Source organism: Hypanus sabinus, chromosome 17, assembly GCF_030144855.1.
Source record: "Hypanus sabinus isolate sHypSab1 chromosome 17, sHypSab1.hap1, whole genome shotgun sequence".
In the NCBI taxonomy this organism is placed as follows: domain Eukaryota; kingdom Metazoa; phylum Chordata; class Chondrichthyes; order Myliobatiformes; family Dasyatidae; genus Hypanus; species Hypanus sabinus.
Window position 1 is genome coordinate 50,490,193 of NC_082722.1, and position 18,961 is coordinate 50,509,153.

The window sequence follows — 18,961 nt, forward strand, 5'->3', positions numbered from 1 at the left end:
AATTCCACCTCATGAATATGAATTAAAAGTCAGACAAACAGCAGCCTTTTTAAAAAAAAAGCATGTTGTGAGTATTAGCAATGATTCCATAAAGGTACAGAAACTATAAATAATCTCTGAAACAAGAGTTAAATAGCTGCCTATTTTTTTCCATTGTTATACATTAAGTTTAAAATGTAACAGCTTTAAAAGGTGAAGTTTTCTTTAGAATGTGAAACAGTCAGCAGCAGTCTGCCTTTAATCTGTACTTTGCTGCTAATTTGTTTGTCAGAATTTCAGAAATATGAAAGGAGCATATGATGCTTAAGAGTTGGAAATGCTAAAATGCTTATTTTAGTGTTACAAAATAATCTAAATGGACTGTTTAACATAATATAAACCCTAATGTCCTTGAATTATGTTAGTACAAAACTCAGTGCTGATGTCCAAACCATTGTGGTTTGGTTGCTGCCCTTCCATTGGCCTTTGCTTGTTTACTGGATTCAGGTAATGGAAAGATGAGATTATGAGAATAATTGGCTTTCAATATTCTACCTAGACATTCACTATCTGTGTATGGTCCAAATATACAGTGATGAAAAATAATCTCTACAAGAGAACAGTTAATATTAAACATGGCTGTTGTATGCAAACCTCACTTTATTCAAAACTCTTCATTTTAATTATTTGAATTATTAAAGATATGGTATAAAGAAATTGAAACTTAAATGATTAAGCAATCAAAAAATGCTGAATATTGCATGCTTAATCATTTATAAAATTACCTGGTAGTGCCAATTGAGCTTTTCAGATGTTAGATCTTTGTATATAGATTATTCCTCAGATTGTCAATACACCCAATACAAAATATTTTAGCTCCAGAATGAACATTTTAAAACATACTGTATAGTTATTGGACTCTGACAACCATCATTTATGCCTTTGATACTGCTCTGGTTCAAAGCGACTCAAGTTTATTCTATTCAGTAAGGTGCAACAGAATCAGGAATATAAAACAATCATTTGATCTGTCCTAAAGCAATGTCAGCTCCGATGCTTTGTTTTATATTGTGATAGGCTTCATGCACCATCACAGCAGTGCACGTGGCAAGGTCAATAATTCAAAAATTGCACTTGAAGTAAAATCCACTTAATCTGTTGCTGTGCTAATTTTGAGTGTGGGCTGAAAACACTCACTAGGTTAGCACGTAATAAAGTCCCAGAATTTAAATGTCAGTAGTACATGTTTCATTTGCAAGGAAACAGAACTATTAGTGATCTAGTCTTCTGGAGATAGTGGCAAGAAAACAAAAACTGAGAAAAGAATGGAATTTAATTCTAATTAAAATAATAGATTTCCAGTGGTCTACATTCCAAACTGACTCAGTCTCTTGACATATCAATGTGGAAGTATTTCAAGTACTGAATTCAAGTATCTCTTCTCTACCTAATCAGCTTTTATAGCTGGTTAACAGCAAGAATGAAAATTGAGTTTGCCACCAGCTCAAAAATTAAAGGACTAGTCTCCAAATTCAAGAATTCATAGAAGGCTATAAAGCACATCAACTGTGTGACAACTATCTTGCCTCAATGTGAAAAGAGTTTTACCATGAAAATGTTAAACATGACCTCTATAAACTCCAGTTCTTTTGTATCCTTCATGGTGAATATGTGTCATGTTTGTAGTTGTTCAGAATGAGTTGGGCACCCCCTCGAAATATTGCATTCAGTTGGTTTAGGAATTAACAATAGCTCATGCAGTGTGACTGCTGACAACTTTGTTTAATGACTACGTCAGCCAGTTTGTTGCTTCTTGTACTTCTCTCAGGATCTGGTGGAGCGCGAGTACATAGACTGAATTCTCCTTGAAGGAGTGTTGTTCAGAAGGTCCATACTTTTTCTGCTTGAATTAATGACATCAGCAACAAATTTTGTGCATTCAGCACAAGTATCTTTGAAGCTACAGCCATGTGCATAAAGGTGTGGGAAATCCTGTTCTACTGACCGGTTACTGATATTCCTCAAGGACCTGTAATAAAAGCATTCAAAGGGTTTTTGAGTACTGAACATGAGGATATTCCATTGGTAGTATTTAGACATGGATAATTTTTTTTACTGGTATTAAAAATTCAGAAATGCAAGAGAACACACATTTGTCAAAGTTTGAACCATGTGCAATCACCAAGATTTCCTGCAGTAAATTATCACACAATGCTTACACATTTTCCACCGTATATACAAATGTTAGAACCACAGAACATTACAGCACAGAAAGAGGCCTTTTGGCCCTTCTTGGCTGTGCTGAACCATTTTTCTGCCTAGTCCCATTGACCTGCACCTAGGCCATATCCCTCCAAACTCCTCTCATCCATAACCTGTCCAAGTTTTTCTTAAATGTCAAAAGTGAGCCCGCATTCACCACTTCATCTCGCAACTCGTTCCACACTCCCACTACTCTCTGCATGAAGGAGCCCCCCCAATGTTCCCTTTAAACTTTCCCCCTTCACCCTTAACCCATGACCTCTGTTTTTTTTTCTCCCCTAGCCTTAGTGGAAAAAGCCTGCTTGCATTCACTCTATCTACACCCATCATAATTTTATACACCTCTATCAAATCACCCCTCATTCTCCTATGCTCCAGGGAATAAAGTCCTAACCTATTCAACCTTTCTCTGTAACTCAGTTTCTCAAGTCCCAGCAACATCCTTGTAAACCTTCTCTGCACTCCTTCAAACTTATTAATATCCTTCCTGTAATTAGGTGACCAAAACTGCACACAATACTCCAAATTCAGTCTCACCATTGTCTTGTACAACCTCACCATTACATTCCAACTCTTGTACTCAATACTTTGATTTATAAAGGCCAATGTACCAAAAGCTCTCTTTACGACCCTATCTACTTGTGAAGCCACTTTTAGGGAATTATGTATCTATACTCCCAGATCCCTCTGTTCTACTGCACTCCTCAGTGCCCTACCATTTATCTTGTATGTTCTACCTTGGTTTGACCTTCTGAAGTGCAATACCTCACACTTGTCTGCATTAAATTCCATCTGCCATTTTTTTTAGCCCCTTTCAAATGGTCCAAATCCCTCTGCAAGCTTTGAAAACCTTCCTCACTGTCCACTATACCGCCAATCTTTGTATCATCAGCAAATTTGCTGATCCAATTTGCCACATTATCATCCAGATCATGACAAAAAACAATGGACCCAGCACTGATCCCTGTGGCACACCACTAGTCACAGGCCTCCACTCAGAGTAGCAATCCTCCACTACCACTCTCTGGCTTCTCCCATTGAGCCAATGTCTAATCCAATTTACCACCTCTCCATGTTTACTCAGTGACTGAATCTTCCCAACTAACTTCCCATGCTGGACCTTGTCAAAGGCCTTACTGAAGTCCATGTATACAACATCCATTGCCTTCCCTTTATCCACTTTCCTGATAACTTCCTTGAAAAACTCTATTAGACTGGTTAAACATGACCTACCACACAAAAAGCCCTGCTGACTTTTTCTAATAAGTCCCTGTGTATCCAACTACTTGTAGATCCTATCTCTTAGTATTCCTTCCAATAATTTACCTACTACCAATGTCAAACTTACCGGCCTGTAATTTCCCTGCTTATTTTTTGAGCCTTTTTTTAAAACAACGGAACTACACGAGCTATCCTCCGGCACCTGACCAGTGGATATCAACTTTTTAAATATTTCTGCCATGGCCCCTGAAATTTCAACACTAGTCTCCTTTAAGGTCCGAGGGAATACCCTGTCAGGTCCTGGGGATTTATCTACTCTGATTTGCCTCAAGACATCAAGCACCTCCTCCTCTTTAATCTGTATAAATTCCATGACCTCCCTACTTGTTTACCTTGTTTCCATAGACTCCATTCCAGTTTCCTGAAGAAATACAGATGCAAAAAACCCATTTAATATCTCTCCCATTTCTTTTGGTTCCATACATAGCCGACCACTTTGATCTTCAAGAGGACCAATTATATCCCTTATTATTCTTTTGCTCTTAACATACCTGTAGAAACTCATAGGATTATCCTTCACCCTGACTGCCAAAGCAACCTCATGTCTTCTTTTAGCCCTCCTGATTTCTTTCTTAAGTATTTTCTTACTCTTTTTATACTCCTCAAACATCTTATTTGCTCCCTGTCGCCTATACATGTTATACATCTCTCTCTTCTTCTTTATCAGAGTTCCAATATCCCTTGAGAACCAAGGTTCCTTATTCTTATTCATTTTGCCTTTAACTCTGACAGGAACATACAAACTCTGCACTCAAAATTTTTCCTTTGAAGGCCTCCCACTGAATCACATCCTTGCCAGAGAACAACCTGTCCCAATCTACGTTTTTTTAGATTCTTTCTCATTTCTTCAAAATTGGCCTTCTTCCAGTTTAGGACGTCAACCTGAGGACCAGATCTATCTTTATCCGTGATCAAGTTGAAACTAATTGCGTTATGATCACTGGAACGAAAGTGTTCCCCTACACACACTTTCATCACCTACCCTAACTCATTTCCTAATAGGAGATCTAATATTGCATCCTCCCTAGTTGGTACATCTGTATATTGATTTAGAAAACTTTCCTGAACACATTTTACAAACTAACCCATCTAGACCTTCAACAGTATGGGAGTCCCAATCAATGTGTGGAAAATTAAAATCCCCTACAATCACAACTTTCTGTCTCCTGCAGTTGTCTGTCATCTCTCTGCAGATTTGCTCCTCCAATTCTCGCTGACTATTGGGTGGTCTATAATACAACCCTATTAATGTGGTCATACCTTTCCTGTTTCTCAGCTCCACCCATATGGCCTCAGTAGACAAGCCCTCTAATCTGTCCTGCTGAAGCACTGCTGTAATATTTTCCCTGACTAGCAAAGCCACCCCCCCCCACCCTTCATCCCTCTGCGTCTATCACGTCTGAAACTTCGGAATCCTGGAACATTGAGCTGCCAGTCCTGCCCCTCCTGTAGCCAAGTTTCAGTAATGGCTATGATGTCATAATTCCATGTGTCAATCCAGGCCCTCAGCTCTTCTGCCTTTCCCACAATACTCCTCGCATTGAAATGTATACACCTCAGAAGATTATTACCACCACACACAACCTTACTATTTGTGACTTTGCATGAACTGCTAACATCATTTATTTTTACCCCCGTTCCACTACCTACTCTGACACGCTGGTTCCCATCCTCCTGCAAATCTAGTTTAAACCCTCCCCAATAACACTAGCAATCCTCACTGCAAGTATATTGGTCCCCTTGTAGTTCAGGTTTAACCCGTCTCCCTTGTACAGGTCCCACCTGCCCCAGAAGAGGTACCAATGATCTAGAAATCTGAAACCCTGCCCCCTACACCAGTTTCTCAGCCACGTGTTCATCTGCCAGAGCATCTTACTCTTACCCTCACTGGCACGTGGCACAGGCAGCAATCCAGGGATCACGACACTCGAGGTCCTGTTTTTGAACTTCCTACCAAGCTCTCTGATACACCATCAATAACTCACTCTGAGACGTAAAGGCGAGATATCGGCTTTTATTGACTGGAAGAAGGAACAAGCAGTGAGTGACCACCATACTGCATCCTGGAGACTGAGAGGCCGGGCTCAGGCCTCGATCGCCTTTATACAGGGGTCTGTGGGAGGAGCCACAGGAGCAGTCAGCAGGGGGCGTGTCCAGACAGGTATATGTAGTTCACCACACTCTCTGTACTCACTCTTCAGGACCTCCTGACTCTTTCTACCCATGTCATTGGTACCGATGTGTACCACGACACCACGATGTGTTCAGTTGGGTCTGTATACACAGGGAAATATCTAGTTCCTAAACCTGTACCGTCTCTGCTGGCATCTACTGATGACCCCAAAGACTTGTCTAAAATTACTTTTAAATGTTCCCCTCACTTTGTACTATTGTCACTTTGTTATTACTGATTTATTATTATTGGTTTATTATTGAAAAACTTTTGCATGCTGTCCATGCAGATCACTGCATTACAACAATGCTTTGTAGTACAAGGGAAAACAACAGAATGCAGAATAGTGTTACATGCTTTTGGGCTTTGGTATCTTCTGCCTAATGGGGTGGGGAGGGAGAGCGGCCTGGGTGGGCAGGGCCTTTGATTATGCCGGCTGCTTTACCAGGGCACCGAGAAGTATAGAGTCCACAACTCTGCAGTTTTTTGCAGTCTTGGACAGAGTGCTTGCTATACCACCTGGATAGGATGTCTTTTATGGCGCATCAATAAAAATGATGATAGTCAAAAGGAACATGCCAAGTTTCTTTAGCTTCCTGAGAGAGTAGAGGTGCTAGTGAGTTTCCTTAGCTGTGGTGTCTATGTGATTGGGCTGGGACAGGCTATTGGTGATGTTCACTCCCAAAAACCTGAAGCTTTCAACCCTTTTGATCTCAGTATCAGTGATGTGAACTCATTCTTTTCTCCTCCCACTCTTAGCTACCTATATGAACATTTATTCTAATGTTCCCAGCCTGTTGTGCACACCCCCCTCTTTGTCTCACCACTGCATTAGTGGGTTCAGTATTTCTCCAATTCTTTTTCCAAATGCTCCCACGGTTGTCCCTTACAACAAAAGCAAGCATTGGATTAGCTTTGTGGACTCTTTCTAAGCAGCCTAGTTGTATTATTCGAAGATTCCCTGTTTTAGCACCCCCTACTGATGAATGACATTTGGTATCAATATGAAGACCAGCTATACAATTCCTTTCATCTGTTGGTGGTTATTAACTTCTGTATCCTCTCACTCTTCAAGGCGAGGTACAATTTCCATATCTTGCGTCTTCCAACAAAGCAAGTAGAAACATAGAAAACCTACAGCACAATACAGGCCCTTCAGCCCACAAAGTTGTGCTGAACATGTCCCTACCTTAGAAATTACCAGGCTTACCCATAGCCCTCTATTTTATAGAAACATATGTGTTCCCAAGTTGGGAACCCCTGACTTACAGCCAGCTGCATCAATGCTGGCAATTGATCCAAATACATGAAAATATTTGTTGTAGTAGTTGTGTTATTCTCATTAAGTTGCCAAATGCCAGTTCAGTTAAAGGAAAACGTCAACATCGAACATTGTGCAATTCAGTATACTTACTGAGATTGGAAGAGTGCTTTTGCCTGGGCAGATTTTGTCTGACTGACTCCTTGAGTATTCTCAAAACCCAGAGTGTAGACTGGTATATGGGCAGGTTTCTTAGAAGGTATCTTAATCTGTAGAAAATGTATGGAATTATAGACTGCTTATGATACGGTCAGAAGCCATCCAGCTCATTATGTCAGCACATGTTTGAAGTGGAACAATCTCATTCTCCTACTCCTTCCTCATAGTTATGCAAATTAACCTGTCATGTCGCTTTTCATTTCAACAAATTCCAATTCACTGAAGTTCCAGATTAGTGCTATTACTTCAACTTTTTACTCACCACACATCCTGCCAGTCTATTCTGCACAAAAAGATTAAGAGTGTTTACAGGAGTACTTAAGCATTAATGGCAGCTATTTCCACCTATCTGTACTCTTAATCAGCAGTGATCCAGAACGTCCCCATTGAATTCCCTCAATCACATCCATCAGCTCAATAAACTGGCTCTATCATAAGAGTCAAACTGGATGCACTACAGGCTGTGGTACAACAAAGGGCCCTACTGAAAATCGTGGCAATTCTGGACAATGCTTCTGACCCTCTGCATGCCACCTTGGCTGAACAGAGGAGCACTTTTAGTAATAGACCAAGACAACTGTGCTGCTCCGAAGAGCACGATGAGGTCATTCTTACCCTTGGCCATCAAGCTTTATATTGAGTCATCCTACAGCTGGGGAGTTGATGAACCGCCCCCCCCCCCCATTAGACTGTTTGGGGTAACTTATTTTTTTTTATTCTTTCTACTTCTCTAATATTTATATCTGAGCACTTGTAATGCTACTGTGACACTAATTTCCTTTGGACTGAATAAAGTATATCTATCTATCTAGCTATCTATCATTTATCCCACTGACACGTAGCAGGTTCCTCAGTCCTGTGCAATTTGTCTGATTCTTGAATCCGTCAGTTGTCTATCTCTCCAATTAGCCTATTTTACCTGCAGTCCATCAACCTAACTGATATGACAGGCAATTACTATTCTCTACCAATGTACACGATTACTTTTCACATCAGATTAGTGAGGACAGAAATGCTGCTTAATCCAGTTCTGCCCATATCACTGGTGTCTGTACTTATTGTGCAAGTACTGAGAGTGAGCTGATAGCATCTTGGATACCTTTCAACAATATTGGGAATTCTGAGTTTATATATCGCCTAAGTATTGGCTCTAATGAAACCAAACCTTCTAAATCCAGGTTTATGAATCTGAGGACTAGAGGCACAACACCTATACAATTTGACTCCTGCATGACTGGTCCAAATAGAACATTTTCCATACATTTACTTTAATTAAGCTAGAATGCCATTCCTTTTCAGTGTAAACAACTTCAACCAAATGAAAGACAACAAATTGTTTTCTACCTTTGCTGAATACGTCCAATTAAACTAACTCTTTCACTGTGATATTTGCACTGGTAAGCATTTAGAACCTGGTCAAAACATCAATCCTACACCATGCAACAGCACTAAATAATTTAAAATCACTCTACTTCTCCCAAGCAAATACACTCTTGGGGGGGGGGGGGGGTCATTATGTTGAGGAACATTCAAACTCAGCTGCTTCTATCAGCTGCTCAGGCAAAATTGCCCTTTCATGGATGGGGTGATTTCCTGGACAGATACCACATTTTAAAAATGTAATGCACAACCAGTGAGTGAAGGATTTTGCTTATTTCAACCATCAGTAACATTTAAACTATAGTAACAACTTTGAGATATATTAAACCAATTTATGTGAAGTCTATTGCTGTTGACTCATTTTGGTCTAACATCCACTGCCACATGAATACGCAATACAATTAGGACCATTGTCACCTGTTCCACAATCACTGCTATTATGGGAAATGCTTGTTACGCTTTCTTCAGTTAGACAGCTCAGTGGTGATACTCAATTCTCTGCCAGTTTGGTTATAAATGAACAATTCCTGTACTCAATACACTGGCATTGTTTTTCATCTTACTAGTTTCTTTTGAATAATATGTTATAATATCTTAAACCAATCTGTAGATTTGGTAACCAGAAGCAATTTATCAGGTAAAAGGAGAAGTTAAACTTTGTTTATCATATTTGCGAGTTAAGATTCCAATCAACTGAAGCAGTTCTTACCTTCAAACTGCAGGAACCACAGACAGATCTAAGAGAAATAAAATACAAGTGATTGGACGGTAAGAAAAATATGTGCAGTGCTAGAAAATGAAATATTTAAACTAGTGTTCCATGACTACTAAAATCTTTGGATTTGTTTTTAATGTTTCTTTCAATAATTTTAACAAGTTTTATCTTTTTAATGCAAAAAAAGTTAATGTATTTTGTTCAAAATGCAGAAACATTAAACTGAAAGATTTTGTTAAATTGTAGTAACATGACAAATATTTGTAAATTTTGGTATTGAATACATTTGTCAAAATTAAACTCATTCAATCTACACTGAGGTAAAACAGCTAATAGTGTAAAATATGAACAAATAGCCCATATAACATTTTTAATACAGAAGTACATCAAATGGTATTAAATACACTTATTTTAAATATTGTGTATTTTGCAATTTGGAGAAATAGCTAGTATTTAGGTTTATTATTTGTACAGTGCACAAAGGTCCTCTCTGAAATACACCAGGAAGGGAGTTTAAATCCATCTGTTTCCCACAGCTTTATTTTGGAAAAGAAACACCATTTTGCGACATCTTTTGTCATCAATGAATCAGCTGATGAAGGGGTTAGACTGTAGGGAGAGATTGAGTCACCTGGGACTCAGGAAAATGGGAGGAGATCTTACAGAAACATGAAATTATGAGAGAGATAGATAAGCTAGAGGCAGGAAAGTTTTTCCACTGGTAGGTGAGATGAGAACTAGGGTACATAATATGATGTTATTATCTGCAATTTGAGAAGGATAAGGGCAGATCGGAGGTGGCAGTGTTGCAGTTGAACAGGGGAGACTATGGGGCCATGAGGGAGGAGCTGGCCAAAGTTAACTGGGCAGATATCCTAGCAGAAAAGACAGTGGAACAGCAATGGCAGGTATTCTTGGGAATAATGCACAAGGTGCAAAATCAGTTCATCCCCCAGAGAAGGAAGGATTCAAAGGGGGGGGAGGGGCCACAGTGGTGACAAAGGGAGTCAGAGATTGCATAGCATTAAAAAAAAAGTATGACAGAGCTAAGGTGAGTGTGAGGACAGATGATTGGGAAATTTTTAAGGAACAACAGAATTTAACTAAAAAGGCAATACGGGGAGAAAAAATGAGGTACGAAGGCAAGCTAGCCAGGAATATAGAGGAGGATAGCAAAAGCTTTTTTTTTGGTATGTGAAGAGAAAGAAGATAGTTAAGAACACTGTTGGGCCCTTGAAGAATGAATTGGGTGAAATTGTTATGGGAAACAGAGAAATGGCAGAAGAATTTAATAAGTACTTTAGATCTGTCTTCATTAGGGAAGACACAAGCAATCTCCCAGATGTATGGATGGGCCAAGGACATAGGGTAACAGAGGAAATGAAACAGATTGACATTAGGAAGGAAACAATGATGAGTAGACTGATGGGACTGAAGGCTGACAAATCCCCAGGTCCAGATGGTCTGCATCCTAGGGTACTAAAGGAGGTGGCCCTGGAAATTGCGGAAGCATTGGTAATAATTTTCCAATATTCCTTAGATTCAGGATCAGTTCCCGAGGATTGGAGAATGGCTAATGTTATCCCACCTTTTAAGAAAGGAGGGAGGGAGAAAACAGAACTATCATCCTGTCAGCCTAACATCAGTACTGGGGAAGATGCTAGAGTCCATTATTAAAGATGAAATAGTGGCATATCTAGATAGCAGTGATAGGATTGGGCCGAGCCAGCATGGATTTACCAAGGGCAAATCATGCTTGACTAATCTGTTGGGAGTTTTTCGAGGATGTAACCAGGAAGTTAGACAAGGGAGATCCAGTGGATGTAGTGTGCCTTGATTTTCAGAAGGCATTTGATAAGGTCCCACATAGGATAGACTTTACCATAGGGTAAAATCAGAGCTCATGGCATTGGGGGGGAAGACATTGACATGGATAGAAACCTGGTTGGTAGATAGAAAGCAAAGGGTAACGGTGAATGGGTGTTTCTCGGAATGGCAGGTGGTGACTAGTGGGGTGCTACAGGGCTCGGTATTGGGACCACAGCTGCTTACGATTTACATCAACGATTTAGATGAAGGCATTGAGAATAACATCAGCAAATTTGCTGATGATACTAAGCTGGGTGGCAGTGTGACATGTGATGAGGATGTTAGGAGAATTCAGGGTGACTTGGATAGGCTGGGTGAGTGGGCAGATACTTGGCAGATGACGCTTAATGTGAATAAGTGTGAGGTTATCCACTTTGGGAGTAAGAACAGGAAGGCAGATTATTATCTGAATGGTGTAGAGTTAGGTAAGGGAGAAATACAAAGAGATCTCGGAGTCCTTGTTCATCAGTCACTGAAGGTGAATGAGCAGGTGCAGCAGGCAGTGAAGAAGGCTAATGGAATGTTGGCCTTTATTACAAAGGGAATTGAGTACAAGAGCAAGGAAATCCTCTTGCATTTGTACAGAGCCCTGGTGAGACCACACCTGGAGTATTGTGTACAGTTTTGGTCTCCAGGGTTAAGGAAGGACATCCTGGCTGTAGAGGAAGTGCAGCGTAGATTCACGAGGTTAATTCCTGGGATGTCCGGACTGTCTTACGCAGAGAGGTTAGAGAGACTGGGCTTGTACACGCTGGAATTAAGGAGATTGAGAGGGGATCTGATTGCAACATATAAGATTATTAAGGGATTGGACAAGATAGAGGCAGGAAATATGTTCCAGATGCTGGGAGAGTCCAGTACCAGAGGGCATGGTTTGAGAATAAGAGGTCGGTCATTTAGGACAGAGTTAAGGAAAAACTTCTTCTCCCAGAGAGTTGTGGGGGTCTGGAATGCACTGCCTCGGAAGGCAGAGGAGGCCAATTCTCTGGATGGTTTCAAGAAGGAGCTAGATAGGTAATCTTATGGATAGGGGGATCAAGGGATATGGGGACAAGGCAGGAACCAGGTATTGATAATAGATGATCAGCCATGATCTCAGAATGGCGGTGCAGGCTCAAAGGGCCGAATGGTCTACTTCTGCACCTATTGTCTAATACTGACAGCTCCCTTCGATATTTTGATGAAAATACTATTCAGGACACTCACAGTAAAAGATTCCAGAGTAAAACAGTTATTGCCAGTTGGTTACCTTTTACAAAAGAGACATGTTGAAGGCCACGATAACATAGGGAACTTAGTTCTACAGCAGCAGCATACCTGTAGGGCAAAGGCAGAATATCACAAACCCCCAAACCAAAATCACCATATACAATGCACATTGGAAATACAATGGAATACTTTGCATGGATGGATGAGTACATGAGGGCATATTTTCCTCTGTATATAACTGTTATATCTGTTCTGATGCACAAAGGTTAATGCTGCCTTTGGTTTTACATGGTAAGCAAAGTCACATGCCCCTTTATTTGCCAGATGCTGCAGGAGTTATGCTTTGAGAGTTAAACAAGCGGAGAACTCGAGCAAAACAGGAACAATGAAAATACAGGTTTCTAGTAACAATTCTAAATTAGTAAAATCCGCACTATTTCCACTTCCTGTAACAATTTATTAGTTCAGTTTCGATAAATGCAGGGAAGTTCTTTATCAAAATTACAGATTACAATATGTGAACGAGATTGTCGTCAATTTTTAGTTTCTGGATATTGGTCCAGTACATGTGATAGCGGAGTTCATGCAGGACTTGGAGCTTCAGGATGTACCTGAATGCTCCCAGCAGCACATGTTCAGGATGTGTGGTTACGCATAGGATTGAACACTCTGATTTATACCTTCGGGATCTGTGGGGATGCTCCTAGATTCACACCCTCAGGGAGTGCTGGTTGGCTCCAGGATTGATGTGTACTGCTCACTGGCTACAGCAAAGCTGAATTTGTAAAGCTGCACAGAGAGCCGCCTGGCATCTTCTAAAGCCTGCGTAATAACTGGTGATGAATGACTGCTTAGGGACATTGTTTTAGCAGAAAGTAGTAACAGATAGCAGCCAGTAGGAACTGAATGATGATCACTGAGTGAACATGAAAGATACAAACCTTCCCCTTTATCAGGCTGTTGTAGAGATCTTTGTTTTGCAGAAACTTTTCCATTTCAGCTTTAACCAAGACTTTTCGAACATTAATTATTTCTTCTACAGTCAGTGCCAGACTTTCTACAGGGTGACTGAACTCCTCCTGCAGAGAAACAAATTCCATTCTGAGTCTCCCAGCCATAATCTGTCTGGATGTTACAAGCACTAAATTCCTAGAAAGAGCAACTCCCAACATTGATTGCACAGTTAATAGAGGGTTTGATTGCTACGGGGGGAGGGGGGAAGCAGTGCCCACATCGTGCACACATTTCCATGTGAACCCATGTGTTTCCACCGAGTGTTATTTACTTTTTTCATAAATTCATTCTCAGGATTTTATTCTGCATCTCAGAATTTTGGGTAGTGATTTGTGAATTCTGTAAGAGTGAACCTTCATTACCTAAACAGCTGTAACTTAGGGGAGGGTCGCCTGTATCTTATATGTGACTCACCAATTCCCATGCTGTTTAAATTGCTTTTTTCTAAAACAAAAGTACAGAAGTAATGCGGCAGATCTTGCATGACATCCTGCTGTCTGAAATGGTCAGCCATGGTCAATGATCACCTGCATTTACCTGAGCTGGATCCCGAGGTTCAATGTCACCATCTGTCTGATTTGGGTGCAGAAGAGTGACCCCAATTGTGACCAAGCCTAAGGTAGTACAGGGCTAAAATCTTGCCTCCAGAAGCCCATGATAAACAGACTAAAGTCTGCTAGTGATGGAGATTTGCCAGCTGTCAAACACTGCCATGGATTCTAGTTTGTAAATGCCCTTGACATTGAGAGATGTTTAAAAATTAAAATAAAAACGGCAGAACTTTATTTCCCTTTGCCTGCACATCTGCAGTCCTCTCATGGTTTCAGATCTGGAAGGTGCAGAATCTGAGAGGTAATTCCCAAAAGCAAAAGCAATATTGGAGAACCCCTGCAAGTTTTCTGAATCCATCGGTTCCATTTGAAGATATGCTCCCCATTGAAACCACTAACCACAGGCAAAACAGGTGGGGAGAGGGCAAGGAAGCAAACAGGACTAGAGCCCCTAAAGATATCAACAGTGATGGGAAAGGTTAGGATTAAGCAGCAAAGAACATATCTAGAGGAGGAATGCAAATTATTCCTTTAATATCAGAGATGGACGGTCTGCAACTAACTTCCTCAATGTCATCATTTCAGGGGATCTGTCCTGGGCCCAGGACACAAGTACAATTATGAAGAAAGCACAGCAGCGTCTCTACTTCATTAGAAATTTGAAGATTTGGCATGACATCTAAAACGTTGACAAACCTCTATAGATATGTGGTGGAGAGTATATTGACTGGCTGTATCACAGCCTGGTATGGAAACACCAATGCATTGGATGGAAAATCCTAGAAAAATTAGTGGATATGGCCCAGTCCATCACGGGTAAAGTCCTCTCCACCATTGATAACATCTACAAGGAGCATTGTTGCAGGAAAGCAGCATCCATCATCAGGGACCCCCCCCACCACCACCCACCAAGGACCTGCTTTCTTCTCGCTGCTGCCATCAAAAAGCTACAAGAGCCTCAGGATTCACACCACCAGGTTCAGAAACAGTTATTACCCCTCAACCATCAGGCTCCTGAACTAAAGGGGTAACTTCACTCGCCCCATCACTGAAATGTTACCACAACCTATGGACTCACTTTCAAATACTCTTCATCTCATGTTCTTGATATTTATTGCTTATTTATTATTACTTTCATTCATTTTGTATTTGCACAATTGGTTGTCTTTTGCACACTGGCTGTCCATCCTGTTGGTGTGATCTGTCATTGATTCTCTTACGGTTATTAGATTTAGGAGTATGACTGCAAGAACATGAATAACAGGGTTCCATATGGTGACATAAATGTACTTTGATAATAAATTTACTTTGAACTTTGAAAACAGAAAATGCTGGAAGCACTCAACAGTTTATGCAGTATCTATGGCAACATTTCAAGTCAATGACACTTACAAGTTCTGATTAAGGTCATTACCCCAAGACTATGCTTCGTTTTTATTTTCACAGAAGAGCAGACACCAGCCTGAAATGCTGCCACTCATTCTCTCTCAGGAAAGTGGCTCCAAAAGTGGAGTAGAAGCAGAGTGTTTCAGTTTGGGGGGAATTAGCAACAATACTGGAGGGGAACAGTACAGCAACTGAAGGGGTTAACCTATGAGGAGAGATTGAGTCACCTGGGACTATACTCTTTGGAGTTCAAAAGAATGAAAGGGGATCTTATAGAAACAAAAAATTTGAAAGGGATAGATAAGATAGAAGTAGGAAAGTTGTTTCCATTGGTAGGGGAGACTAGAACTAGGGGACATTGCCTCAAGATTCAGGGGAGAAGATTTAGGACTGAGATGAGGAGAAACTGTTTTTCCCAGAGAGTGGTGAATCTGTGGAATTCTCTGCCCAGGGATGCAGTTGAGGCTTCTTCACTAAATATATTTAAGATACAGTCAGATAGGTTTTTACATAGTAGTAGAATTAAGAGTTATGGGGAAAAAGGCAGGCAGATGGAGCTGAGTTTACGGACAGATCAGCCATGATCTTATTGAATGGTGGGGCAGGTTTGATGGGCCAGATGGCCTACTCACAAGAACACAAATACACAAGAACATGGCAGATACAGTAAACATGTAGACTTATTCAGATTGACAGGAAAAGCAAAGGCAGGGTGTTATTAAAATGATGCAAGACTGGGAAATGGTGACGCGCAAAGAATCATGGGTTACTGAAAGCACCCAGGCAGATGCAGCAAGTAGTTCGGTGACAAATGGTACATTGTCCTTCATGACAAGGAGATCTCAGTACAGAAGGATGTCCTAATACAGTTATTCAGTGGCCTGGTAAGTCCACTTATGGAGTTTCAATCTCCTTCTCCAAGGCATGCACTTGTCATAAAGTGCAGTGAGAGTTCACCAGCGATTCCTGCGATGACAAGAGTTGCTGTTTGAGGAGAAATCAAGATGACCAAGTTTAGGACTCACTCAAAGAAGGATGAATAGGAATCAACACTACTGAAATTCTGACGGGGCTGGACAAAATGGGATGTGGGAAACTACATCCCATAAAATGGGATCTGGGAAATTATTGAAATTCTTACTGGTGGACAAAATAGACGTGGGGAACATATTTCACATGGGTGGGGTTTGAGAACTCAGGATCTCAACCTTTGAATTTGGGACTCAAGAGTGATAGGGGTGAAACATCTTTACTCTAAGGCTGGTGAACCTAAGGTCCATGTAACTGAATATCTTAAGGATGGACAGATGAATGCAAAGAAATGGCACAGAGAGAAGAGAAGAGGAATAAGTTGAGATGGATGATGTGCAATGATCATATTGAATGGCAGAGCAGGGTTAAGGGGATGAATGGCCTACCCTGCTCCTCCCAAATTTCATGTTCCATTAATAACCAGTAAGTACAGGAAAACCTATATGAATGTATTTCCCCCCTTATTTTATCAAGTTTTTGAAAATAAACATTTTACACTATTTAAGGGTGAAACTTAAAAGCTTATATACAAGTTTCAACAGGCACTTACCATCAGCGTGTGTTTGGAAAAATTTGAATGGTTCTCAGAAAAACCCCTTGAAGTACGCAGGATCCCTCCCCCTGCAGAAGAAGAACGAGTTCTATAAGCCTCCATAGACCATACTTCCTCATTATGATCTGCTGAAAGTATAAACAAACACCACCTTTGGGAATCCAATCCATTAGAAAGGAAGAACAAAGCCAATGTGCACACACAGCAGTTCCCTGAAATCCACTGATCCGTTCACACATGATCACATCCTCATAAGCAATTCCAGAGTCAGACGGTAACTCACCCTACAAGAGCAATATCCAAGTCTAAACATAGTTTCATTCTATACCCACAAAAGTTGCTGAATTTACTTGGGCAGCAATTAAACATGGAGACCCTGGTTAAATTTATCTTCCACGATCCAGGGAAATTAATGTTTTGGATAAGGAATGAGAAAGCTGAACATGCTCAAGCTGCCAGGCTCAGCCACATTTAACAAATGAAAGAGAATCTACTCAATACATAGTGTTTATATCAATGTTCATGTAATCAGAAGATGTTATGACCAATTTGGTTGTCACAGAGGATTTTAGGACAGATCAGTTGTCATACAAACACAAACAGAAAATATACTTTCTGGCCATGCAACTTTGTTTTTGAAAAAGCATTCAAAATTATAATTTGCTCATCTTTCATTAGCTGTTCCATTATTCTGATTGTAAGTGATAAACCCACAAATCTAATTTTCTACATTATAATTGTGATAATACTTCAAAAGTGTCTTAGATAGAATCAAAGTATAAAAGCAAGCTATCAGACCACTGTTTCCATGCCAACCATCAAGTACCTATCCTTATAATGAGCACTTGGTATTGGAGAGGTCCTACAGCATTGAAGGTTATACACCATCTTCAAATTAGCCGGTGACATTACTGTTTGTTGGACGAATCACAAGTGGCATTGATTCAGCTTACCAGAGCGAGATAGATTCCCGATATAACAACATCAACCTATCGCTCACTGTCAGCAAAACTAAAGAGCTAACTGTTGTGTCCTGGAAGGGAAGGGGGTTGCATACGTGCTGGTCTACATTGATGTATCAGTGGAGGAGTCAGCAGCTTTAAGTTTCTGGGTATTAACACATCGGGTGACTTGAGTCCTCGGCCTAGCAAACAAAAGAAAAGCATGCCAGTGTCTTTTACTTTTTCAGGAGGTTCAGCATGCTACCACACTAACAAACTTCTGCTGGTGCTGAAGGTACCCTGACTGGTTTCATTATGGTCTGGTACGGCAAATCGAATACGTGGATGGGGATGCATGAAGTGGAGTCAGCCCAGTATATCACAGGCACATCCCTGCTCACCATTGGTAATACCTACAGGAGGCACTGCCTCAAGAAAACAACATCTATGAAAGATCCCCACTTCCTGGGCAATGCCATCTTCTTGATGCTAACATTGGAAAGGAGGTACAGAAGCCTGAAGTACTTCACCATCAGTAGTAAGAACAGTAACTTCCCTTCAACCATTCAGCCCTTGAACTAACTGGCAAAATCCTAATCACTACAGTTTAGCAAAACTATGATTACTTTGATAACATTGCTCTAAAATAGACTTTTATTTTTGATCTAATTGTGTTCTTTCATGTATAATTGTGTACAATTGTGAATGCTGCTTACAAGATACAAGACCATGAGATATAGGAGTAGAATTAGGCCATTTGGCCATCAAGTCTACTCTACCATTTCATCATGGCTGATCCAATTTTCCTCTCAGCCCCAATCTTGTCTTCTCCCGTATCCCTTCATGCCTGACCAACTAAGGATCGATCAACGTGTATGTGTGTGTGCGCGTGCGCATATATATAAATAAAAATATAAAAAAGAACTTGGCGTCCACAGCTGCCTGTGGCAAAGAATGCTGCACTAGACAGTAGAATACTACAGCACATTATGGGCCTTTCAGCCCTTGATGTTGTGCCGACCCATATATTCCTTAAAAAAAACAAAGTACTAAATCCATACCACACCATAACCCTCTATTTCACTTCACTCTCAGATTCACCACTCTCTGTATAAAGAAATTCCTCTTCATCTCTG

General features: G+C 40.5%; 1 protein-coding gene across 3 annotated transcripts in view; it reads right to left on the bottom strand.

The window, feature by feature from the left end:
- Positions 1–556: 556 nt before the first annotated feature.
- spire2 (spire-type actin nucleation factor 2) overlaps positions 557–18,961 on the bottom strand; it is an 84,253-nt gene continuing 65,848 nt past the window's right edge. Inside the window, exons 10-15 of one of the 3 annotated variants that reach the window (XM_059993033.1) lie at positions 16,882–17,009; positions 13,290–13,427; positions 12,389–12,456; positions 9,265–9,292; positions 7,110–7,225; positions 557–2,008 (exon numbers count right to left, since the gene is read on the bottom strand). In XM_059993033.1, the coding sequence (XP_059849016.1) occupies positions 1,804–2,008; positions 7,110–7,225; positions 9,265–9,292; positions 12,389–12,456; positions 13,290–13,427; positions 16,882–17,009 (683 nt within the window). In that variant the 3' untranslated portion in view covers positions 557–1,803. Of the gene's footprint in view, positions 2,009–7,109; positions 7,226–9,264; positions 9,293–12,388; positions 12,457–13,289; positions 13,428–16,881; positions 17,013–18,961 lie in introns of all 3 variants that reach the window. The other 2 variants (XM_059993032.1, XM_059993034.1) reach the window with 2 other exon arrangements.